At 44.7% G+C, this 26,094-nt stretch overlaps 1 protein-coding gene across 1 annotated transcript in view; it reads right to left on the bottom strand.

The window, feature by feature from the left end:
• The window catches only part of LOC306778060 (tetratricopeptide repeat protein 28-like), a 106,961-nt gene that overhangs the window by 45,251 nt on the left and 35,616 nt on the right, over nucleotides 1-26,094 (bottom strand). Inside the window, exons 2-4 of the mRNA XM_079269418.1 lie at nucleotides 15,889-16,036; nucleotides 11,147-11,419; nucleotides 10,109-10,239 (exon numbers count right to left, since the gene is read on the bottom strand). Coding sequence (XP_079125544.1) covers nucleotides 10,109-10,239; nucleotides 11,147-11,419; nucleotides 15,889-16,036 — 552 coding nt within the window. The remainder of the gene's footprint in view (nucleotides 1-10,108; nucleotides 10,240-11,146; nucleotides 11,420-15,888; nucleotides 16,037-26,094) is intronic.

Below are 26,094 nucleotides of genomic sequence, written 5' to 3'. Positions count from 1 at the left end.
TCCCCTCCGAAGATGGAGTACTTTCATTTCACTCACTTGGGGCCTCGTATTTTCTCTCCATTTTATTGCTTTCTCTGAGCGCTTTTCACAAAGACACATTCCACCTCCTCATTCAGACACAGGACTCCCGTCCAAGAGAGAGAGTGGGGAAGGTCTGGATACTGTGCTACAGGGACAAGAATGCTGACATTGCTGTAACTCGGGACAAAAGCTGAAGATGAGAGTGGAGAGAGATGGAGTGCGAAGGAGAAGGAGTGTCTCAGTGTATAGGAGTTGTTAGGAGGCCTCAGCTGAGCCAAACAGAGGAGCTATAATCCCCGTCTTTGGCATGATGTCAGGGAGTCTTGCAGAAGACCATTTCCTCACTCGGCAAAAATGCTGTCTCCTACATCCCAGTGTGCGCCGCGGCTATATATAATGCAAACATCAAACGCTTGTCACTGCACTGACCTCTCTCTCCCTTGGAGACCCCTTGTTCCCTCGTAATACGTAATACAGAAACCATTCCTCAAACACACACACACACACACACAGGCTAGTTAAAACTCCACCGCACCATCTGAGTTTCACCTTATCTCTAAGGAGAAGCTCATTTCTATTTTACAGATGGGTGAGTGGTGAGGACTAATCTGATCCCTATCTTTGATTTCACTCTTTAAAAAGGTCTTTTTTTTTACAATGTATCCTGATTCAGAGAAAGAAAGAAGGGGAGGAAGAACAGAAGATACTAAACCATGATCATGAACATACAGTAGCTCCTTTGTCATTGTGTTTTTAAGGTAAATATCATGTGTTGATAACAGGAATCAGGATACAGGGCCAATTGCACAAACATTCTAAGATCATCTCAGGAATGATGCACACTTTGTTGATTCCTTCATGACCTTCATTTATTTCTACTTCAGGTCCACTGAGAGGAAATCATACATTTCTTTCAGGTATAATTAGAGAAAACTAACAAGAGTTACGAGTACGACCCAACACGTTCTCACTCCCAACTCGTCAAATACCAATGCTTTATTACAATCTAGGTACCGGTATAAGCGTCACTTTTGGACGTGTCAGTTCCTACTTGTTACAGGCATAGTGTCTTTTCCAAATCAACATAAAAATGTAAAAATGTAATATTTGTATCAAAACAAGACTTGACCTAAATTCAGTGCATTTCCATTTTGTCCATCTGCTTTCTGTTAAAGTGAAGAGAAGTGCTATATTTACTATTCAGCAGAGTTTAATTTGAGCGGAGCACACAATTATAAACGTCAAAATCGCAGCTGATCAGATTCATTTACTTCGATTGAATCATGATCGTGATTAATATTCGATTAATTGTGCAACACAAGTACTTGGTTCGGCTTAAGGAAGCAACATGGGTGAAGTTAAAATAAGTATGTTTGTTCCATGAAAAATCTGCACTTGATGCAGATGTGAGTAAAGAACTGAGGCTACGTAATAAAAGTACTGTGTAATAAGCCTACGTTTTACTACAGCGGTCTCCTGGGTGAAAGCCCTGTGTGTATTTGACCCATCCAGCCTCCCCTCCAACCCGGCCAAAGGGGACTTTCTCGCTCTTTATTCTACGGCAGTTAGTCTGGCCATCAAATAAATACAAGTATAGGTTTACATTGGAGTTAACTTAAACCCTGGTGCGTGCCATACAGACACTAAAGGGTGCTCCGATGCATCGGTATCAGACGCTGAGGGGCACTGAACAGGCTTGGAGTGAGACCGAGTTTCACTCACCAAGGTAACACAGCACCACTTTGGCTTAGTCCTAAAAACAGACGGACAGAAAGTATTAAGAAAAGTCGTCAAGATGGCATTAAATGTGGCTTCTTCTACAACACTCATCTTTGTTCAATGTTTTGTTTCAGGTCCCTGGACCAGTTTTGTCTTTTATCTGTTTGGATGTCAGGGGTTTTATCAGGGCACGGAGCACTCTTGATGTGTAGCGCTCTGGCTGACTAGAGTAGGTATTTGGCCATATGCATAAATCGACAATCATTTCCACAGCCGCACGGACTAATCAGGGCCAGTAATTGCTCCGATGAGTGAAAACAGGGTTGGGCTGGGCCATTGCCCAGAGGAGATTGTTGCTCTACAACACTGGCTATGCCTAACCTCTGACCTCAGCTCCTAATCATCAATTAACATGCAGCCCTTTTCTGCATACTGATGTGAAGTAAAGGCTATCAGCTCAGAATGCCCATTAACAAGGCTGAAAACAAACAAAACTACAAGATCAACAGAATCCCAAGTTAAAAGTCTGCATCTTCTGCCTCTAAATGCAAATGTACACAAAACCTTTTTATTCGAGCCAGTGTGTCGGATGAGGGCAGTTGTGGAGAGAGTTGCCTTGGATTTTGTAGCTCTCCCTTGTCATAATATCTTTTTACCACAGAGCTGCTGACACGGTTCATGAGCCAGAGGACTTGATGTGGTGTTGGCGTGCAGGCCAGATGAAATCCCCTCAGTGCACTAATATAGGTTTCTGTGTTGGGTGTGCTTTTACAAGTTGCTGTAGCTAAGGACCTATTTCACACTAGAAATAGGTCTTACTGTAGCTAAATCAACCCAGTCCACCCCTCCCCTACCCTCGTCACTGGAGACAGTATTACACAGTACACACATAATTCTATACACAAGTTCAATAAACACACGCACATTCCTTTTCTGCGTTGCCTTTTCCTTTTCTCCTTCCTTCCCTTCATAACTACCTTCAATGGCTCACCGTCTCTCCTTCCACCCCCCTTTTCCAAGTACCTCTCTTTCCCTTGCTCCTGCTCCTTCATTAAAATGGACTTCCTAAAGCCTCCATTCGTCTTGCTGACAGCTCCAGTATCGATCGGGCTGGAGAAAGGGATGCAGTTCCAGAGCTTTAAATGGCTCTCTGGCCAGCCTGGATGAGGGCTGGGCAGGACTGAGGCCGGAGGAGGAGGGCGAGGGAGTGCCAGGTTTAGCCGGGAGGTCTGCCTCGAAGGCTAGCCTCTGATGCATTTCTAGCTACCTGGGAATAACAGCTAGATTGCTGTGATGGCAGGGATCAGAATTGACATGAAAAAGACTCACAAACTCTGTAATAATGGCTACGCTGATGAGACTAGATCATGAATTAATCACACAGGTTGAGAGCCAACACATCAGCCAGCCTCTTCAGGCTACTTGCAGGCTAAAATAAAATTAGCACTATTATGGGACCACTCAGAAGCCTGGGAAGAAGAGGAGGTGTGACTGTTTCAGTTGGCTACATCGACACGAAATTCATTTCAATTTATGCCATGTGAACCAACGTTACGCTGGCTGGCGCCTTTAATCAGTCTCCGTCCCTTATCGTCAGCCATTATCTCGGGAAGATGAGTTGGCACATTCCATCTTCATCCCTCTCGCAGCGTGACATCAAACCCCTCTGCCAAGATGAATGATCGGACTTTTGATTTTCATAATCATTAAAATCTCTACGGCGTTCTCCGTGTCCTGTGGTGCAGTAGAAACCCCAAGGAGCCTGTTGGACTCCCTCCTCCCGCTGATGAGCAGTGTGTATGTCATCTATAACCATATAGTGCACCACAGCAGCATATCAGAACGGGAAGGAGTCTCCTGTGACCATGTCACTGTTTATTTGTTATCTAATCTGTCCCTCTGTATTGCCCTTGATTGGAGCAGCTTGGGAAAGGAAGATAGACGAGGTGTAATATTCAAGACAAATTACTCAACTTCCCAACTGTGAGCAGTTCAATCTACACAAGCCACTGCGGTGTGTTAGATTAAGGTCTTGTTAGAATGGCATTAGTGTCAGGGCTTATGATGCTTGTGTATTGACGCTTTGATCAGCAAATGTAGGAGTCCAAATAGCATTCAGCTTTGTGAAAAAAAAATCCAATACACCCGATAGCAAAGAATCCTTCAACACTCTCACACGCAGTATGGTGACACGGTTTGAGATTCTGCAAAATGGAGAAAGGATAAGACAAATAAAGATGGAAACGAGAGAAACTAAATGACGAGAGGGGGAAAGGAGGTGTGAGGAAGCGGTGAGATGGAAGAGAAGTAGAGAAAGGAAGCGGAGCGGATGTGGAAGGACGGAGGGAAGGAGAAATGGAGCATTGGGGACTGAGGAAGGAAGGAAGGAGAGAGGGAGGAGGTAGCAGAGAGGCAGAGAGCAGTAGTCAATGTTACGGCAGTCATTCATCTCTCCGACAGCGTTCCGAATGCTCCACTGGGGGAGACACAAAGCTGCGTCACCTGAACTGCAGCAAATGCACAGCGCGCACATACATGTGCATACACACACACACACACACACACACACACACAGAGGAAATACATTTCTATGAACCTCTGTTTAGACTGTGCATGCACACGCAGATCATTCTGTTGAATGATCATAAAACGTACTATTGTGATATTTATCATGAAGATTTTGGCCATAATGCTCTGCCCTAAGTTTAGGCAAACCTTTAACCTTCTACTATCCAACAAGCTTCTGAAGAATTTGGTAATATTTCTTTGCAAAAGAAAACATGCACATGAACAGGACATTGGAATATGGGAACACAGATGTGTGCTCCCTTTAAAACACACACACACACACACACACATACAAATCCTTGTTTCCCAGTTCTGGTCATGGCCCATTGGCTGATGCCTGCCGTCCATCTCTCATGATTAATGGCTAAGCAAGCTGCTGTAGAGTTCTAAACCACTGGGCCGAGGAGAGCCTGCGTGTCATTAAGGCACAGCGGGCTGGACATGCTGGGAGAGCCACTGCACAACGGCCAGCTCTGTGCCTCAGTCTAGCACACCAGGAGGTGAAGAAGCAAGGCAAGGCAAGTTTATTTGTACAGCACATTTCAACAACAAGGTAATTCAAAGTGCTACACATGAAACCATTAAAAGCATAAAGGCAAAAGTAAAGGAGATTTAAAACATACATTGAAACAATAATCGATGTTTCTCCCTGAGACATTACGCTGCACGCAATCAACCATACACTGCCGCAATTCTGCAATTACACACAAACCACGTCTGGAAAAGATCTCTGCCCATCTGCGTTTTATAGTGTACGCCTTGCACGAACTCGGTCCCGGAGGAAATGGCGACATATTGTGCAGTCCCTTTAAAACCATTAAAAGCATCAAAACATAAGGCAAAAGAAAAGGAGATTTAACAGCAATTAAGAACAGTGCAAGAAATAAAATGCAGTAGTAAAATGCAGAAATGCAGGAAATTGATAAATATATTAATTGAATGTGGTTCAATTAAAGGCAGCAGCAAACAGAAAGGTCTTCAATCTTGATTTAAATGAGCTGAGGGTCTCAGCAGACCTGCAGCTTTCTGGGACTTTGTTCCAGATATGTGGAGCAGAAAAACTGAACGCTGCTTCTCCATGTTTAGTTCTGACTCTGGGAACAGAAAGTAAACCGGTCCCAGACGACCTGAGGGGTCGGGATGGTTCATAAGGTAGCAGCAGATCAGAGATGTATTTTGGCCCTAAACCATTCAGTGCTTTGTAAACCAACAGCAGGATTTTAAAGTCAATCCTTTGTTGGACAGGAAGCCAGTGCAAAGACCTCAGAACTGGAGTGATGTGATCCACCCTCCTGGTCTTAGTGAGGACTCGAGCTGCAGCGTTCTGAATCAGCTGCAGCTTTCTGACGGACTTTTTACAGAGACCTGTAAACACACCGTTACAGTAGTCCAGTCTGCTGAAGATAAATGCGTGGACAAGTTTTTCCAAATCCTGTTGAGACATAAGTCCTCTAATCCTTGATATATTCTTCAGGTGATAATAGGCTGATTTTGTAATTGGTACTTCTATAGATGTCTCATGGTGGTTTTACTAGAGAAGTAATATCAACAGCTGAGTACACTCATAGACTAAATTGCCCTGTAAAATGTACTCGGTGAACAAGAGAAGTGTTGCTTTTTATTTAGGTGGTATTTAGGTGGACACCGCTCTCTTCGTGCCCCCACCCAGCATTATAGCTAAATTAGCCCCTCTAATCATCCCCAAATCCTCCCTCTTAACCAGCAAAGCAGTGGAGGCTAAAGAAAGGAGACAGGGGTTCCATGTTCCCCCCTCTGCCATCCTCTATTAGCATGGGCCCCAAGAAAGGCGATGGAGGCACACGTCCAGAACCTAATGACTTCTTAATGATCCCCTCCTCTGCTGACAAACACTGACAAACCCTAACCCTGACAAGAGGAACACCCACACTTGGCCCTCTTCCTCACCCCTTATTTAGAGGCTCATCTCTCAGCCATCCGCCTCATTATGCAAGCTTAGAGTCCAGCAGAATCCATACAGCCCCAAACTAGCAGCAAGATAAACATGGAGCGAGAGGGGGAGAGAGCATTCAGAGAGCAGAGTTAAAAAAAAGAGAGCGGCGGTAGGAGACAGAGTAGAACTGTGAAGCCTAAGGAAAAAAAAAAACAGTTTGTATTTTTTTTTTTCCGTCTCCCTAATCGTGATTTCCATTTCAACTTGGGGTTGGGGGAGTCAGCAGCGGAGCCGCTTTATAACATCACACAACACATAATTACAGAGCACGCCACTGCGAGCCCGCCTCAGTTTCTCCTAAATACTCACACCCCAAAATTAGGGGTTACCTCCTTCTAGTTAAACATACTATTTAAGATGAAAACGTCACAGACAAACAGAGGGGACGGGAAAGGGAGTTTGGAGAGGAGAGACCGAGTTTAACAGCTTTGCTTCACAATGACAGAGAGTCCTTTGTTAAAGATGGTTACTGCCAGGCCTTGGACAAAGCCAGGTGTGGAAACTGGGACAAAAACTAAAGTTGTAAAAGACACACGCAGCTAGAAAGACGAGGTTGTGTGTTAATGTTCTAACTGCAGTATATATATGACAGCTGAAAATGTGCTTAGGATGTTTCCAAAAGGCAGCAAGCTAAAGAAAAACACTTCACGCTAGCCTATGACCTCACAGGTTTGGACCGCAGCTTCCAGGCCCAGTCGCGGATGACAGAGCACTCACTCTTTGAGCCCAGAATCAACAATTCCTTCTTTTCTGTTTCTTCTTTTTTTTTTTTTTTTTTTTACAGCTCTCCATCTATACAGATTTTACAAATTACTCTGGTCAGATTCAGGGTTTGTTTTTCGTGTCACAGAGTCTGCTGGTCAGCTACAGGCAAGTAGCCAACACTACAATTGCTCTATTTTGCTGTATAGAGCCGCAACAAAGGTTTTCTTCCCTGGGAATTAGAAGAAGAAATGCTATCCCATGCATTGCTCTTTTACTGATACAACAGGACCCAGGTACTGAACTTGATTTATAGAGAACACTCATCTGTTTCTGCTCCTTCATCTCACACAGGCCACTGTTCAGCCTGTAGTAGTGTTGTGGTAAACCAGGGCTTTGACGTACACTACTAGTATTGGTGGTAGTGTCAGTTGAAGTATTAGCATACATACACATAAGCTAAATGTTGTTTAGTGACAAACAATATGTCATATTACTCATATCTTTAAGGGATTAGGTGACAATTCCTCAAATAATAATTCCAGTATATAATCAATCCCTGGCACCTGCAGTCTACATGGCATGGGTGTGTAGGTGTTTGTGTGAATGTTTATAGCTCCTGTTGAGCAGGTGGCATCGAGTATGTTAGCCTCAACCACCAGTGTAGGAATGTGTGAACTCTGGCTTGTGTTTCAAAACACTTTGAGAGTCTGCAGTCCATTTACTACTTATTACACTTTTGGACATCATTTGTATAGATTATGATGACGTTGCACACATATATGTCACTGCTAAGATCTGGGAACTCAGCGACAACACTACAACGAAGTCCACTGTGGCAAGAAACACAGCCAGTGAATTGATCAGGTTGTAAACAAGCGAACAGTTTAGTTGGATTATAATTTACAAACCTGAAAGTGAGTGTGCAGAAATGTTGGTAATGTTGGATGTTTACAAGTTTGGGTAAGTTTACCATTAACTTTCATTTCCTCTTTCAGTGATATTCCCCCACATGCCCAGATATCTCACAATCTCATTTTCTATAACCGACAGGAATGATGGCCAAAATAAATAAAAAACAAGTGTTGCAATAAACCAGATTTTCCTTTAAAGGTGGATCTATCAACAGACAAGAGCTTGCTCGGGTTGGTTAAGCGCACGCACACGCACACACACACACACACACACACACACACACACACACACACACACACACACACACACACACACACACACACACACACACACAGACAAACTGTGACAAGTTCAAAGAGTTCATTTAAATGTGTCTGTCATCCTCCAAGCTTTTTACCCTCACAATCAAAACCTGAAGCTGAACAGAATCAAAACCCACGTCCCACATCATATCAAAGGCACATGGTCCACCAGGTCCTTTTATCACATCAAACATTTCACACATGGCACATATTCCTTTATCACTGAGGATTGGAATCGATGCCACTTCTTCAAGTCTCTCTCCTCTCCACACTCCTAGACTTTAGGCCGCGCACTGGAAATCCAGTCAGAATCAACATCCTGCCCCCAGCCTCGAGGAAGTGACCTCAGCTTCAGAAAGGCCAGATAAAACGTCCACATCAGGAACAAAAACATCAGGCCGGCCGTAATGAGCCATCCGCCAGGCTCCAGTGTGTTCTGAGGGAGACCAGGTGGTGTTACACACATATGACTCTGATTAGGGGGCCTTCCGAGGAACAAGAAGGGGGTGGGGGGGGCAATGCAGGGCCAATCAGGATGTTTTGTACAGTATATGATGCAACTATTAAAAGGTGTTCACTGACCTCCACTGGGCCCCAGGACACTCTGGCACACATTGCCATTTGTGTGCAAGCATGGGGGTGCAGTTTGGGTAATGTTTTCCTCTAAGAAGCAACATGTGAGCAGTATGGGCCTCAGTGGCTGAAAGTGTGGTCCACTATAGATTACAGCAGCTTGATACTGATACACTGATACCGTACTGCTCGGGCTTTAAAATCATTAAGAGCAGACTCATACCCAGTCCGTAAATTGGATATGGTAGTGGGCATATACACACTTGCACGCATACAACAACAAGTTAACACATTTAACCAGACATTTGGCCAATTACTGCTCCAGCCAACCGTGTTCAGAGCAGTCAGATCCTCACAGCAGACACTGAGGACCTTGCATGTGTCCTCTATGTCTCTCACCAATCTCCATCTCTAACCTTATTACATGACAGAGGTTTTTTGGCACTTGTGTCTGTAAACTCATAATTATATGTCTGCTCTGCACATTTCCTCAAACTGTGGGAAGGAGAGATGTCAAGGGGACCCCTGGCCTCATTCTTCAACTGCAAGTTTCATCCTGGTGCATTGTGTTGCATTTGACTGGACTGTTTAAATGTCTCCTGATATCAGGGAACACAAACAAGCAGGCCTGCCGCCGGCCTGGTGGGGAGGATAAGGTATGAAGGGGAAACGGAGGCCATTCTTCTACTTGTGTGACGGGAATTGTGCTGGAACAAGCACCCCCCCCCCCCCCCCCCCCCGGCCAGAGAGAGAGAGAGAGAGAGAGAGAGAAGCATGAGACCGAGTGAGAAAGAAAGAGGGCACCAAACGGTAAGGAAAAGTAAAGTACCGGTAAGTCAAATTTTCCTCCCTCTCCTCCCACTCTCTCTGCCCCATATTCAACACAACTTAATCTGTGTAAATTACATTCCAAAACAGCCGTACGTTACAAAGCAGCAGACTTACTGCTTACATGGATCAGATAAACATCTGCACAATATCTGCATAAATGGTTTGCATTAAGGTGAACCAGCTGCTAAGTCTGTCCTGTTGGCCTTTCCTACAACCGGCTCCCTCTCTCTCCTCCCGATCACCTTCATCTGTTCTCCGCACCAACTTGACGCGCATGTTTTTAAATAGACGAAGAGCAGCAGCATCTCTGTGTCCTTCAGACTCCTCCTTGAGATACCCTCTAAAAAGCCAGAACAGAGAAATGCTGGGCACAGCACAATCCCAGACCTACAAAATGATAAGAGACTAAATACTTTTTAACCTCAATTCATTGTTCTCTGCAATGACAGTTTGCCTGCTCGATCCATTTAAAGACTGCCGTAACTGCTTTCAGGTCGCTTCTTACCTCTCTGTCCTTCAGCTTCATGGCCAGAACCAGCTGGTTGCGATGGTTGGTCAGCGCTTCTCGGTAGTTTCCCTTGGAGAAGAATGCCGAGCCCAGATTCCCATGAGCCCGGCATTCCCCTGTTTGGTCACCTGAAGAGGAAAAAACCCAAAAGAGATGAGAAGAGAAACGAGAAGAGCTAACAAAGCACATTTACAGTACAGTCTAGGTGATTATAAAGCAAATGGTGTTTATTTCACATCATTCCAAACGCCACTGTTGAACAGCGATGCAATGAACCACATCTATGCCTCTGACATGCCGCTGCACCCTTAAAAGGGAAAGTGCCCGTTATAGGTTCTCCACAGTAGAGCGGCTTCCCTGACAGCTGGTAGTGTTGGTCTCAATGCTCCAGAGGGTGAGAGGGGAAAGCCTTATTATTTCTGCCTGACAGAGAGGCCCCACAGACGGGGCCAAAGTAAAGCGCAAGTCTCTGTGCTCCACCTGAGAACCACAGCTCCTTATCTCCAGCTGCTCTACCCAGTCATGTGTCAAACTGCGTGGGGGTGAGAAGAGCGGAGCCAGTCGGTGCTACTCTCCGTTTCCTACATTACAAGTTTTTTTCTCTCCTTAACTGCCTTTCCCTCAAACCATCCCGCCTCCACCTATATGAACACCCACACAGCATATTCATACTTGTTGTTAGTTGGCATCTATCTTTGACAAAGAAATGGATTCATTCCTGCCAATTTCTTGCACGACAGTAGGGTTCATCCTCTGGGGAACGGAAATGTCTGAACAAAATTTCACGCCAATCCATCCAAATTTTGTGCATCACTGGCTAAAATTAATTGGCAACAGTTTTAATAATTTACTGGTCGTTTACATAATTTCATCATCTTCAAGCTCTGGAACGTTGTGTTCTGCACTTTCAGACATTTCCAAGACGAAACTATTAATCACAAAAAGAATCAACAGGCTAATCGATAAGGAAATGAATTGTCATTTGAAGCCCTAATCTACCTTATTATTCTTTCTTTCCCAGTTCAGGCCTCTTACCTAAGGTCTTGGCCACCTCCAAGTCCTGCTGCATGTAGCCAGTGCTCTTCTCGGTGTTGCCCAGGGACCATTGGGCGCTGCTGAGGGCCGAGAAGACGGAGCCACGTAGCTTGAGGCTGCACGTGCCGATCTTCAAAGCGGCTTCCAGCACCACTACAGAGGCTGTGTGGTGGCTTGCGGTCAGCAGCTCCTGGCCAATCACAGACACCACCACAAAGGGGCTTTTGTCCAGCTTCATCTTTTGCAGCTGCTGATAGGTGGGCTCGAGAGACTCTGTGCAGGAAAGACATGAGTAAGACAGGGATTAGAAACAGGCTCCAAAATATGCCAAAAAAATAACATGGTGCTGACGTGGTGACTGACAACAATATGTGACGATGATTGCAGTAATTGTGTTTCACGTTTATCAACTCACACAAACGTGACTGCTGTCTGAATTCAGATTCTACTTGTATCCAGTCGTGGTTGTGTTTTGTCTGCCTGGGCAGCCTGCAGCTTGGCTGAGTGATGGCTTTCGCTGACAATTTGACAATAAATCAACATATGAGCCATTTTTCCTGTTCCCTCCACTCTGACTGGGGTAATCTCAGGCAATTTCCAACAGCAGTTTAGAGCTTTGTGGGCAACTGTCTTTACAAAAACGACAAAGCAAAATGACATCCCTGCCTTCTCTTCGTGTCAGCAGATATGGTTGTTTGAGAAGAATACAGAGGGCTGAGTGGGTTTTGAGACAGAGTTTAAAGAGTGATGGGGAAACTAATGCAGCTAATGCTCAACAGTAGCAGCAGCAGAGGGATGCAGAGCAAAGGAGACACACAAGGTGACCTTTGAAGAGGCTGAAAATGCACACAATGACATAAATCAATGGCGGGTCGCACGGGATTCGGGATCCACAGCCCCTCCAGATTACAAAGCCCTCTGGCAGACACCAGCATCGAAAAACAGGAAGGGGGGCAAGGGAGTGTGTGTGTGTGTGTCAGTGTATATTTGCATTCGTGTTTAGGAGTGTATCTGAATTCTCATGACCCTGTATCTGCAAATATATTGAACAGGATTAATGAGGTCAAAGCGCTTTGTAGAAGACTGCATGTATGGTGTTTCTGTGCCTGTGCAAACTGGCTGTGTGGCTGCGTGTGTGTAGTCTACAACACGCTTTCATAAACTGCATCTTATATTTGTTTAGACACTCATTTAGGCACACGTGAACAGACACAATAGTTCTTGGAAACACACGGATACTAATTCACCTAGACACACACACACAAACGTGCGCACACACACACACACAATATGAGATGCTTCTCCACACAAGCACTCAAAAGCATAACTGATGATGCTCTTTCAAGAGCAGAGCTTCTGTTCCAGCAGTTGGCAGAATGTCGTGCTTATGGAGTCACTGTGTGCATATTATAGCCATTCATAGCTTGTAATTGCCTTCAGAGCGACACCGAGAGCTGAGTCACAAATCAAACACAGAGAGAATCCTTTTTAAAAAGGTGTCATGGCTGCTGCATTCATAAACAGATAGTTATGACAACATCAGCGTGTGTTTCACAGGCAGGCACACACACACACACACACACACACACAAAGTCAAATGGTAAAGCTACAGTGTTTACTGAAGCTTCTATCAAGATATGAAGCAAGAATTACAACCTCTACCTCATTGATATGCACACAGCCAACAGAAAGTCATAACAGAGAGTCATTTCGCCCTCATCTTTCTCCGCTTTTGTCTGGTACTGTAAGAGAGGGTGCATTCGCAGCCAGGGCCACACCTTACAGTAATGACAGTATGCTCATGGACAGGAATACATATATGCAATGTACCAAATAGTTACTCAGCCTAACATCTCATGTGAATATAGAAACATATGCCATGCACTCTCCCTCCTGTATTTCAGTAAAGTGTCCATCTTACTGATGTCCATTGGTTCACACTGAAGATGTACTTTTAAAAACAAGTCACAAATATATACGGCCTATATAAACATTGGGCTCTATAATTGTCTATAATTAACATTTTGGCTATGCAGTTCATAGAACATTTTTTCCAGCAGTGGCTTTGGGGGTCTAGTGGGTATTTATGGCAGTGTTGTGGAATAATCTCAAAATAAACTCCGGTGCTTGTTTTGATTGTAATGAAGGAACATGTCACCCAGTGCAACATTGTGGCTCACTGATAGTTTTGGACTATGGGGCTGTAGGTTTGGGATTTTTCATTAGATGTCTTGACAAGAAAAAATATAGATTAAAATCCTTATCCTTTAAGTGGTGATGCGGTAATTTATTGATCTGTCGAATAATTCTCCTCTTGCTTGTTGTCACCAAGGAGGTCAGATGTCAGTGCAGCCCCGCTGTGCTTGTGCTATTTGAAAATCAAAAGCACTTTGCTCTAAGGTTCCTCAACAGGACAGATGCTCATGAACACAGCCTCCAAATCCTCCAGTTTAAGGACAATGTTTTTAAATGGCAAATGATCCAGCCTGGATCAATAGCTGCCACGCTGGGAAACAAACCATCTCTTCTGTGGTTTATCTGGAGGAACCTTTCAGTGGGAAAAAACTTTTTAGTTGGCATATGTGGAAAACAATCCGATAATTAACAGCTAATGGAGTAAAGTATTACTCATGTGACTATCAAACACAGCGTCTAATACATAAAACTGTGAGAGGCTGATTTCCCACAGCTCGTTCAACGATACAGATGGGCGATGCTATTGCTGTGAATTGTGAATTGCTGCCGGGATGATCGGAAGTGGCAGACGGGTAAAGACAGTAAGAAGAAGGAGGTGAGATTGCAGCAGTTTTCACTTGTGTGAGAGCCTTCTGTTGTGGAGAAGTACAGTATGAATCACATGAGAGCACAACAGTTGCTTGACTCTGGAATAATGAGAGGAAAACCTTGATCTATGCAAGGAGGAGTGGCAGTGTGTGTGTCAGGGAGAGAGGGTTGAATTGTATATGACACTAAGAATTGGAGCATTATACATGTACTGCAGAAAGAAAAGAAAGCTTTGATGAATTCACTACACACTGTGTCCTTGAAGACATATGCCTTGATATCGTTCTCTGAGGTTCAGTATTTGTCTTCCTCTAGCCTGATTTATTTATTTGCTCATTTGATATGGATGTCTTCGGATGGATCTCTTTGCTCTGTGGCAGAAAATAAACATAAAGGTGCTTCACTGCAATCACAGCTCGATAAAATCAGCTCTGTCTTGGCAACATGACAGCAACATTGAGGTTATACACAGAAGGGAATAATGTGGTGTTTGCAGAACCGCTATAAGAGATCAAAGTGTAATTACAACGTTGTTACAACCCAAAACAAGAAGGTGGAAAACCAGCTGAGTACGATGATTTCATGAATATGGGTCTTGTTGTTACTTCAAGGAGTTGAGGAAAACTTTCTAAAAGCTTTGGTGTTGTTCAACTAAAATGAAATAGGTGGGTGAGGTAATCAACAAGCTGTACCATAGGATAAGTGTGCTACTGTACGTGGTCGACAAACAACGATTGGCAGGAACGTGGCGCTCTTCCTCCTTGAAGGAAAGAAAGCAACGCTCGCCTACTTTTCACTTGTCAGGGGACTGAGGCTGAGTAACACTGATCATCCTCCCTGTTTGCTGGCGTAACATTGATTATCGTCCCCGGGTGCCAGGAGCCCCTCTGAGAGGATCATCATTGCTCTTAATCCTTTGACCTAGCTACCTCTCCTCAACACACCTTGGATTATGTCTCCGCTGGTTGCCTGGCACCGTGGGAAATAGGGTAAACAATTAAGAGATTAAATGGCTTGGGCTAAATGTTGTTCTTCCCCTACAGAGAGAACCCATTCTGGTCCATGATGCTCAGGTCTGGGCTAGCACCCAAAACCTTTTCTTGTTCTGGCTCCAGTGAGAGGCTTATACACTCAGTGTTGCTCAGATGGGCTCTCCATTCTTTATTCTCTTCGCGATATTTTTTGTCTTCTGCATTTGCACACAAATATCCAGAGGAGCACTGTATTCAATCAAAGCAAAACTGATTCCTCACTGAACAAAGACCTTCAGAGCTGCTGATCTCATTGTACAGTTCAGTACATTTTGGATTGTAAAACAAGGCCACATTTTTTCACAGGCGCAGTTATCAGAACACTTTGAAAAAGAGAGGATGACAAAATTGTTGCCAGGTTTGTTTTGAGGCTCATTAGGCTGGCCCACAGTGATTACTCATGGACAATCAGATCACTGCCTTTGGCTGACACAACAGATAATAATTCATAACAGAAAGAGCACATTTAGGAACAATCTTGGCTTGAATGCACTACTTAGGAATCCACTCAGCTTTAGGAAAAAGGCTTACACAGGGGCAGACACAGACAATGGCATTAGTGTCGGATGCTCATTAAGATAACGGCCTATCTGTGTGTGTGATCAGCCCGTCTGACAATAAGATATGCTGAGGCTGCAGGCGTCAAGCCTCACAGTCCAGAGGTAAGTACTTGACACCAGCAGTCAGTCACAAAGACAGAAAGACAGACAGATAGACAGATGCCCTGCTTGCCGCATGGGTAAAAAACTGACAGGTAAAGTCACCCCAACACGCTTATTGACTGACTGAGTGTGAGGATTATTTCACAGACAGCTGTTGGGGGACTAAACATGTGGATGTGGTGAAGCATACAGACAGTGACACCCAGACACGTGAACACGCCGTCTACACACACAGACAAACACATTCAGCGACTAAATGTCTTACCTCGTAACGGCGACTTCATGGCGGCTTCTACCATGCCCACCAGTAGCTGTAGGCTCTTGGGGTCTTGGGCCAGCCCGGAGGCGAAGGCGGCCAGTGCGTCGGCATGGCGGCCAAGGTACTGAAGGGCAACACCCTGTCGGAAGTATGCCTGCAGAAGGAGAGAGGTAAGAATCATCAGGGATCCAGTCTCGTGACACAGCATGAGGCTTTATACAAACACATTACCAGACACACTCATTTCACGCCATTTGCAATTTTTCCACATGAGCAGTTTTCTGAACGTGGCACCTCTCTCCCTCTGTATTCCCATAATAAAGTGATCACTGGGGTATTTGTGCTTGTTAATTGGATTATACGTTTTACATAAAAGCACATGTTACACTGGCTGGCTGCCTTCTCAAGAGCAACTATTGTTTTTCCTCTTCTATATTTTGTGTTGTGTTTGCTGTGGGAGTGAAGTAGGAGAGTGGCATTTCTCTTGGGCTGTGTTAGAAAAAAAGAGTCGAGAGTAAAAGAAAAAGGAGAGAGCTACTTACTCAAGTCGGTCTGTAGCTCAATGAAAGAACACCCATAAATACTTCAGATTGTGGATTCCCTTTGTTTTGGCCATATTTTCACATCAGTTGTGTCATGTTTTGGATATGAGAATCGCTCTTCAAGCAGACAGAAATTACATTTGTCATCCAGTCTGTCATCCAGTCTGAGCTGGGAAAGTCACATTTGTTGTGGAGTAGAATAATTCAGCCCCACGAGATATAAACTGCATGCGACTGCTGACATACTGTATCTTTCCACGAGAGACTAAAATGTTTTGGAACATTCTTCAGATTGAAAAACTAAAACAGACGCCGTCTCTGGGATCCAAAGCTCCATCAATAAGTGTGAGGGGCTTGTTTTCCTTCACATTGTCCGTTTGGACTAACCCGAGAAAAGAGATGTGTTATCCAAGCACGGTTGTGACTCAGAATGTTTGTGTTTGAGGCCTGAACAGAAAATAATCCAAGTGAGTTGTTAAACCTGACTCTGGTCCAGTCTAAGAACAGCAGCAAAGAGAGATGGAACTAGATCCTGCTCATTATTCACGATCCAAACCACTAAATCCCCCCGAAGAGAAAGCAAACTGTCTCAGAATAGACATCAGAAACGCATCATTATAGCAGCAAAGCATGGGGGAAATGAGGGACAAGCATTGTGTGAAGCTAAGAAACAAGAATGCCGAGAATGTAAACTGTCTTCTCTGGTGTTCTGATGTGTTCTTGCTTGGAAGTCCAAGCTGCCGTCTGGTCGCCTCCTCACTGAGCAGTCACTCCACTCACAGCCTCCAAAAGTGACACCAGGGCTAATTACCATTAGCATCTAAGAGGCCTTTTTCTCTGTTAGCACCGCTAGGCAGCAAAAAAAAAAAGCGGGGAGGATTAGAGAAAATGAGACATGACATGTCAGGATCCAGGATCCCTGTCTGACCCGTTGTGTGTTTCCCCTGATCTCCTCTCCTCATGTGTCCTGTCATTCCCCTGTTTGTTATTGTGTGCCATGTGCTCTGTGTTTGTCCTCTGCCTCGAGACACCTCCCATGGCCACACCCGTGATTGTGCACAGCTGAGGACACTCCAGCCGATCACCTCCTGCAGCCTGACACACCAGACTCAGGTCCCACTAATGATTCCCCTGTCTCTATATAAACTCTGGTCCTGCAGTCTGGGGTTGTCAGGTCGTACCGTCTTTCACCCGCTTCAACCCCGTGGCATCCTCTGTCCGCCTTGTGTTCTACGGATTACATGCCGCCGCTCTGCCCTCCTTTGTGTTCTACGGATTACACGCCGCCGCTCTGCCCTCCTTGTGTTCTACGGATTACACGCCGCCGCTCTGCCCTCGTGTTACACGGACTACACGCGCCGTCAAGCTGCCAGCCCTCCGGTGTCGAGCCACGGGCCTCACACCGTCGATCTGCCACTCGGGTGTCGGACCACGGGCTCTACACCTTCCTGTCTTAGTCAGGCTAAATAAAACCTGTTTCCATTGACTTCTGTCTCCTGTGGTCTTGCGTTTGGGTCCTACCTGTGAACTCCCGTGACATGACATCGAATTTATAGAGACCAGTAATTCATTTTGCTTCTGTCCGAAGCCCCCCCACTGACTACCAATCTCTCTCCAGACCTGCTGCCCCCCTCAACATCTCTACCTCCCTTTGCGTGCATCACAACTTCATTGAAAATGACGAGGACAGAGATTAGATTCAAAGCATTAACCTTTGTTCTAACACTGTTATTATAAGAGGGGAGTGCAGGCCAGGGTAGCCGCTCAATATTAATTGCATCTAGCGGCGGTGGAGTTTGGGCAGAACGCGTTGGCGATAGTAGGGAGGCCCACAAACGCTTGGCCCGGGGGAACAAAAGACATTTAAAAGCACTTCTTCCTTTGATTAGATTTCGCCGACTATATGACTGCTCACCCAGAGATCCTTCTTTCTTTCTCTGAAGCGGCATGCTCGGCCTGAGCCGACCAGGGAAAGAGAGCGAGAAAAAAGATGAATAAAATAAGGCCAACTTCTTTAATCCTTTTACATTACCCAACGCTGTCCTACATAAGGCTGAAAGACTAGACAGCATGCATTAAAATAATGCAAACACAAGCACAAATTCTACAATGCTGGACGGCACATTGATTCCGTCATTATTCTGCCTTGAAAAAACATCATAGCTGCACAAACACATACACAATTTAACCTCAGCCTTTGCATAATCCAACAAGTATACATTCAACCAGTGATGCTCATAAAACGGAGGGCTCACTTGAATTTGCATTACAGTAACCAGCGTACCAGCGTAGGGGGAACACCAGATCGTGCATAAGAGGACAAAGCTAGAGATAGAACACCAAGAGGTTGGCTATGCTATTGGCATAAAGCATTATGGGAGAGACCATTTTCTTAATTCACTCTTGACAGGATATTTTCTAAAACACAGCAGCATCTGCTTAGAGCTGCTGCTACAGTGATTAGCACAGACAGAGGGAGATAGAGAGAGTAGAGGGGGAGAGAGATCATTACAGGAAAAGAGTTTACAGTTTACAGAACACAGGGCCTCCTGAAATGTGACGCATCTGTTCGGCATCTTGTACAACATGACATCCCCAAACCAGTACTTCAAATAATGTGTTTGCCTAAAATTCAATCCAGGGTAAATTATTGACCCGTCCTGCATATTCGCCTCATCTGCTTAATGTGCAGGAGCAATGTGCTGATACCACAGAACAGTGAATCGAGTAGGGAAGGTGTGTCGTTTTTACCCGTGGGTAAATTCTGGCAGTGCACGTGTGTGTGTGAGCAAAAGAGAGGGAGAGAAAGAAAGAGGCTCGAAAACATTCGAATAAGAGAGAGGATAAAAGCTTTTCTTGTTTCTCGAACTTTTTAATATTTCATGAATGCTTGTTTGATGTAGTTTTAAATATTCATGGTTTTATGCTTTGGAGAAAGAGGGAAATGATGCAAAAAAAAGAAAAGTGATTCACTTTGGGACACTGTGCTACACACTGCGGGGATCCAACATTCTCCGCACACATATGCCCACACAAGCTCTTGCACACCAGTCACATTTGCTCCCTTTCTCTCTAACAAGACACTTACAATGAAACATGGACAGTTTTCTTTCAGAGCCAGCTCTGTTGTTCAGAATAAGGCTCACAGTCAGAGCAGCTGGACAGGAAGTTGACAAGATTAAGATTATGACTTTGGCGCAAGACCAGCTGTTACAGGCTCCTTTACTATTAGCAGATTAATACCTCGACATATGTCCTTGGCTCCTTCTTAGGCTCCTCGTCAGAACCCTCTAACCCCAGAGGTGTCATCTGGCCCTGGGAGGATGTCTATGTTTGAGCTTGTCTATCCTTGTTCAAAGTCTAGGCCTAAGGCTTAAAGGAAGAATTCATTGAAAATAAATGTCGTCCAGCTGTGCTAAATGGTTATGAACAACATGCGTATGGTTTGGTTTCGTATAATGTGCACGCGTCTGCCTGATACAATTGATTGTACAACAAGGAAGATCTTAAAGTAGGATGAATGCTGACAAAAAACATGCCGTCTCCCACAGATGTGGGAAACCTTGCTTGGTCAATAGGTTGCTGCATATGCTTCCTCTAAATTGATTTCCCAGGTTGCACTATGAAATGTATGCAATGCTTCAAAGACTTATTAAAGGGCTGCCAAATCAAATATTTGTATCCTATAATGAATCTGTCATTTTCAGCAAGAAATCAAATTGTTAAGGTAATTTGTAAATCCTTTGTATCAAGGGCATTTCAGCTAGAAAACCAACCCATGTAGTCAGGTTATTTACAGACAGTTAAAGTTGTTTCCTGCCACACTTTCAGAGTTGTAAAATCTCAACCACAATGATGTCTCTCTAAACGGTATAACTGCTCCCCAACAAGGCAGGCTCCCTTTCATTGAACGGACCGCTCCAGCTGTGCTCCAATGGCCCAAGGACTTGTGCCGCTTGCTGTGCCCTGATCGGTGATCAGCAATAATAGAGATGCTCTCAAATGTGGAAATCAATAGAAGCCGCATCAGCTCTGTTTCGAGCGTGCCACACCCTCCACACTGCTGTAGTGTGTTTTAGGATACGCCTGCTGCAGATGCTTTTTGATCACCCACAGGGCGGTTGGTGCCAATGCGGCCACACTCAACAGAACCCCCGCTGCCGGCATAATGGAACCCAAATAAGACCATCAAATAGGGGCAGCAGGCTGCAAATACACTGCGCACACACACACAAATACAAACTGAAGAAAAATACATCAATAACTCCTCAAGAAAACCACCCATCTGTCTCCAACAAACATGTATTACTTGAAATCAGCTTTCCACACAGGCAAGGACACTGGGGTCAGATTAACACTAATGGTGTAACAGGGACAAAGGGATTGCTGCCTGTCTCCCTCTGTTTCTCGGCTCTTTAACTATCGGTGTCGTTGCCTGGTTTCCAATGTGACCTAGAAATGTCATGTGTCGACCAGGGTTTCAGACATGTGCCTCCGCCATCCCTCCCTAACCTCTGCCTCTACACTTTCAAGGTGACAGTCGATTCGCAGGGTACACAAAATGTCAAATGCTTAATTTAATATCCAGGGATAACTGTCGACCATGAAAAATTAGCTGTAGAACGGCAAAAAAAAAAAAGAAAGTGAGATGAATGATTGCTGCTTTGGGCCATCTGCCCTTCAACTTGAGAAGCTGAAAGCCACAGTACAGCACAATAGAGCCTTACTTAATTAAATCTATTTTGAAGCCATAGTCAGTGAGTTTCTACCCATCTTCCTGCTCCTCACTGCAGGTACAAGTCTCTTTCCCACAGGACCTAAAAAGGTCTGAGGTCAGTCCTCACAGAGGCAGCAGTGGGGGCATTACACACATTGCCTTGGGCCAAACATAAACCTCCAGCCTCGAGGTCACTGGGATACAATCATGACACAGCTGCCTGTCTATTACCATCTCACTAATCTAATAAGACCAAACCCTAAACCAGCAAACACCCCTGACTTACATCGATCACCTACAGGGTTTATCTGTGTGTATGCATTGTGTTAGTGTACAAAAAAACAGTGACAGACTCATTTTTCCTCACATGGAGTGAAAGATTTCTGCATTAATACAGCAAATCAATGAAAAATGCTGCATTTTAAGGATTTTGTTTTGTCCTATATGCTGACTGGAGGGCTTTTTGTGGAACAACCCTGTTCGAGTCCACAGTGATTTTACGATAACATAAGCCCCACTAAAGGTGCATGTTATGCACTCACGCAAGTCAAATTAAAGCACCCTGCATGTAGGTAGACACAGTAAAATATTTATGATCCATTGATGTATACCTCCCTAAGGGCGTTGTAGACGCTAGTGATTGCTGTTCCTATCAGTCCTTAATTAGCCCATTAGATTAGATGGCTTTAATGAGAGCAAATTAAAATGATCTTTCTTTGTGGAGCTGGCAATTAAAGGGTAAATGTTTCATTATTCAGTGAGTGGCGACAAGAAGATCCAGGTAAAAACCAGAATGCCTGGTAGAGGCTTCAGCACGAGAGACATTGTAGTACTCTCTCACGGCTGCGAGGAATCGATTAGCAGGCTCGCATCAAACTGGCAGCCAGCACCGGACTTCAGATTGGAAAAGGTCATAGTCAGGTATGTGGAATCAATGCTGAGCACTCTGTATTCACTGTGTCTTGTATTATCTGGCTGGGGGATGGTTTAACGTTTTCTAAAAACAATTACCAAAAGACAAAGAGAAGTTTCAATAAAGAAGGTCAGGGCTTGTGATCGGGGAGGGGTGACATGTGGTGCACATCCATTGTGACAGTCAAAGTGAAACAGGGTATATATTTTTCATTCACGACAAACAGATGAAACAACACAGTCGCAAGCTGTGGAGTCGTGCAGGGAAATGCTTTCACAATACACTGTTTGCAAGAAGGAATTCAATTTTCTTTCTGCGACGTGCATGTCCACCATAACTGAGGGTTTTCAACAAGGAAACAGCCCCAATAGAAAGTGATAAACCTGCAGATAAAATGGCAATAGGCCTGTACCTCATTCCAAGGATGATTATTCCAATGTTAGAAAAACCATGTCTCACACTTCCACTGTGATTTATAGCCCGATTTGTCACATGGATGCAGCTAGCATACTTACATTCTTATTAGCATCTTGAGAGCCTTGAGATGTGGGGCTGAGAGGGTCAGGGTGCTAAACACATTTCCGTGCCCCTCTCGACTAGATCGTCGGCTCTGCTCTGCCTGAGCATTGCACACGAACCCCACAGCCACAGGGGCCGACTCTCAATTAAAGTAGGCATTAATTACTTAAAGGAGCTTTAATCAATCAAGGCCAGATGGTGAGCCTGAAAAAGAGAGCAAACTCTAGGCTGCTAAAGTTATTTCCACCCCCGACTAGACCCGAGGTGGCCGTAAAAGGATTTATTACAAAATACCTACAAGGCTTACATTTTATTAGTTGTGTGGTAGTAGAGTATATTTCGCAAGCAAAAAGGCTTATCGAGCAAGGAGCTGCGATCTCTGCGGAACATTGTGTTGACTGTCAGAACTAAACTTCTTACCAAACCTTAAAACAGCTCATGATGGAGCTCAATCTCACTTTTGGTAACACAAATTGTAGGTCCTGATTATGCAAAGCCAATGCCAATTGAGTCAGCAGGCCTAACCATATGTGTCCCTGATGTGTTTAGCCCCACAGTACCGACAGAAGAGGCTACTTGGCCCCGGTGCTGTACTCTCCTGGCCTGAGGCACCACATCCTCCATCTTCATTTGTACTCCCTTAATTGGCTTTGACAGTGAACTCAAGCATGGCTGAAAAATAACCTTCTCTTAGTAAACACTGGCCGAGAGACACATGTTCTCAACATGGGATACCGGGCATCTCCATTAGCCATTAGGATGGATAGTCATGTCCAACTGACCCTCTCCCAATGCTCTTCAAAGCATGCCATCTCAAACGTTGCTGCCATCTTCGCTGATGTATTGGATTTCTAGTGGGAGAAAATAGCTGCTGATAACAAATGCAACATCCCAATTCACAAACCATTTAGTCTGTGCAAAATGAAAGCTGTTCAAACTGGCATTTTCTGAGGTGTGGAAAAAATAAACGGCTGCCAAGTGGAAGAAGCATTTCTGCGCCTGAGGTGTTTTTTTGGGGTTGGTTATCATCACTTGCTGAGTTTGAAGATCCCAAAGAGAGACAAAGTCCACCAAGTCATGACCCCCCTCACACTGCCACACAGTATAGGCAGAGCTCCTGGTCAGCGTCAGTACTTGCATTGGGTTCATTAGGTTGCTCTGGCCTTAGTGGGAAGTTGCTTTATCAAACAAGAGTCAGCAGCACACGCTGCTTGACAGTGTGGCTCCAGAGTTGCCCTGCAATACTTCAAAAGACTCAGTCAGCCTTTATGGACAGAGCTCTGATGAAAAGCATGGCATGAGACCCACTGCTTTTGATTCTGCTGGTAAGGAGTCATACATGATTGAGTAAAAGGCAAGTTGAATCACAGCAAAGGCTTTGAGAGACAAAGGGCTGGAGAGAGAAGAGAGCAGGGTGAAGGAAGACACTGATGATGTAACCCAAAAGGGTAAGACTTGAAACTGGGAGGAGGTGGCAAGTCAGAGGAAGAGGGCAAGAGAGAGAGAAATAAAGGTTACCACATGAAGGACACAGAGATGCCTCTTGTTATTCCTTCCCAGTGTACTATACACATCTGCTGCCATCCAGGCCGTCAGAGCTCTTTATTGTGCATGACCTGTTTCTCCTTCCCATCTCCCAGTGCAGCAGCAGCAGCAGCAGCATCAGCATACTGGGCTGTTGTGGCTGCAGCGCCACTTGCTTTGCCTTGCTTGTGCACACAGAGATCTCCCTAGCGATTACCAGATAAATGCACTTTGATTCACAACACATGCGGAAGGGGTTTATATATAGACTCGCTATTTCCCCGTCCACACACTGCAATATGAACTCTATGCTGCACCAATTTAAGTGTGTGATGAGTCCCACACGGACAGTCTCCTCTACTTATTATATATATATATATATATATGACATGCTCCAGTACAATGCTGGGAAAACATCAGAAGCTGAAGAAAGTAAGATTATGTGTAGACTAGTGCTGATTTTTCATTATTGAGGAGAGTGGTTTTCTGGGCTTCTTTTCTATTGAGAATTATCAGTCAATTTTATCAGTACTACCATTTTCATGGGAAATGTCACACCCACAAAGGGGAAAACGAATGCACGGTACAGGGCATTTTAACAAGCGCAATGGTGCTAATGCACATATTAGCAACAAGTACTATTTTAGACTGAAATTCTGGCAGTCAACTCCCACAAAAGGGCTAATTGGCAGAGTTCTATTGAAAGTAGGTGTCTGCCTTTGATAACACTGATTGGTCCTGCAACACAACTGCACAGTCTATATGTTCGCTCATTAAACAGCACGTTCTCTCAGCGTTCTTTGGCCATCACCATGCATCATTAATTGTGTCCGCCTGCTAATCCTGTAGCTGTATTTCCCTGGCTTTGATATCTACCTCTACGCATGCTGCGTGACTCGATGGCCTGTCCAGTAATAAGATGAAGTGAACAGGTTTCCGTACCACCTGTGGACACTTTATGAGTAAACAAAAAGTAAATATGTTAATTGAAACTCCTCTGGCAACTGGTCGCAACATAGAAGGAATCCACCGCCAGAAAACACACGCGCACACACTCAGAAACGCGCATGCACACACAAACACACAGCAAGCCAAATAAAAGCACTTGCTCAGAGCTATGACTCACACTGGGGGTGCCAACAATCAATGGGGCTCACCGCACCCAGCTGGCTGTGGTAGCAGAATGTATTAATTTTCTCATTTAGAAACAAATATATACTACAAATAGATTAATGGTGTTTGATCAGTTGAGCAGAGCGATGCCAATTTGTATGTGTGGATGGCAAGAGGCATGATACTTTATTTTCTATGCGCTGCCCTAAAAGCATGTGGCAGCTACTAAAAACCATAGAGTTGGAATAGGGTGACATGACTACCCATCTCACAGCTCTATTGAAAAGCACTATAACTCCCAAAGGAAGGGGTTGCATTCTAAGGAACAAAAAGGTGGAGATACAGCGGGGGAAGGGGGGGAAGAGAGCAGGAGGACAGTGGAGCCATGGGAGCCAGGAGAGCAGGATCATGGGTGTAGAAAATTGAGGCTATGGTTAGCTTAGGACAGGGTGAAGTGAAAGTGGCCCTCATTTCATACTACACAGAGCCTGGCAATCACTGGTGACAGCTCCTCGCACCAAGACGGGGAAAAGATTGATCCGGACAAGCAGGACTCTGTTTGCTTTGTTAAAAGTAATTAATCACTGTGGCCACGGAGGAATAGTGCCTTCAGTGCCACGCAGCTCCTCCGAGTGTGTTTGCACGTCTGCGTGTGTAGCCGTATGTGATGGAGGAAAGAGGGAGGGAAGGAACGTGCGCACACTGCACCCATTTATTCACATGCATGGACTCAAGAGGACCAGCAGTGCAATCCATCATAAGAGTCTTATCCACACCCACTGAGCAGAGAACTACAGTCAAGGGGAACTGTGGATAAAGGAGGTAGAACTGAGGGGAAATATCTTCACTTTGCTCTGAGTGAAATGAAGGTGTTACATCTTTTG

Source organism: Melanostigma gelatinosum, assembly GCF_949748355.1.
Source record: "Melanostigma gelatinosum genome assembly, chromosome: 6".
Lineage (NCBI taxonomy): Eukaryota > Metazoa > Chordata > Actinopteri > Perciformes > Zoarcidae > Melanostigma > Melanostigma gelatinosum.
Note: the sequence above shows the minus strand (reverse complement) of the source record. Positions and strands in the feature narration are given on the sequence as shown.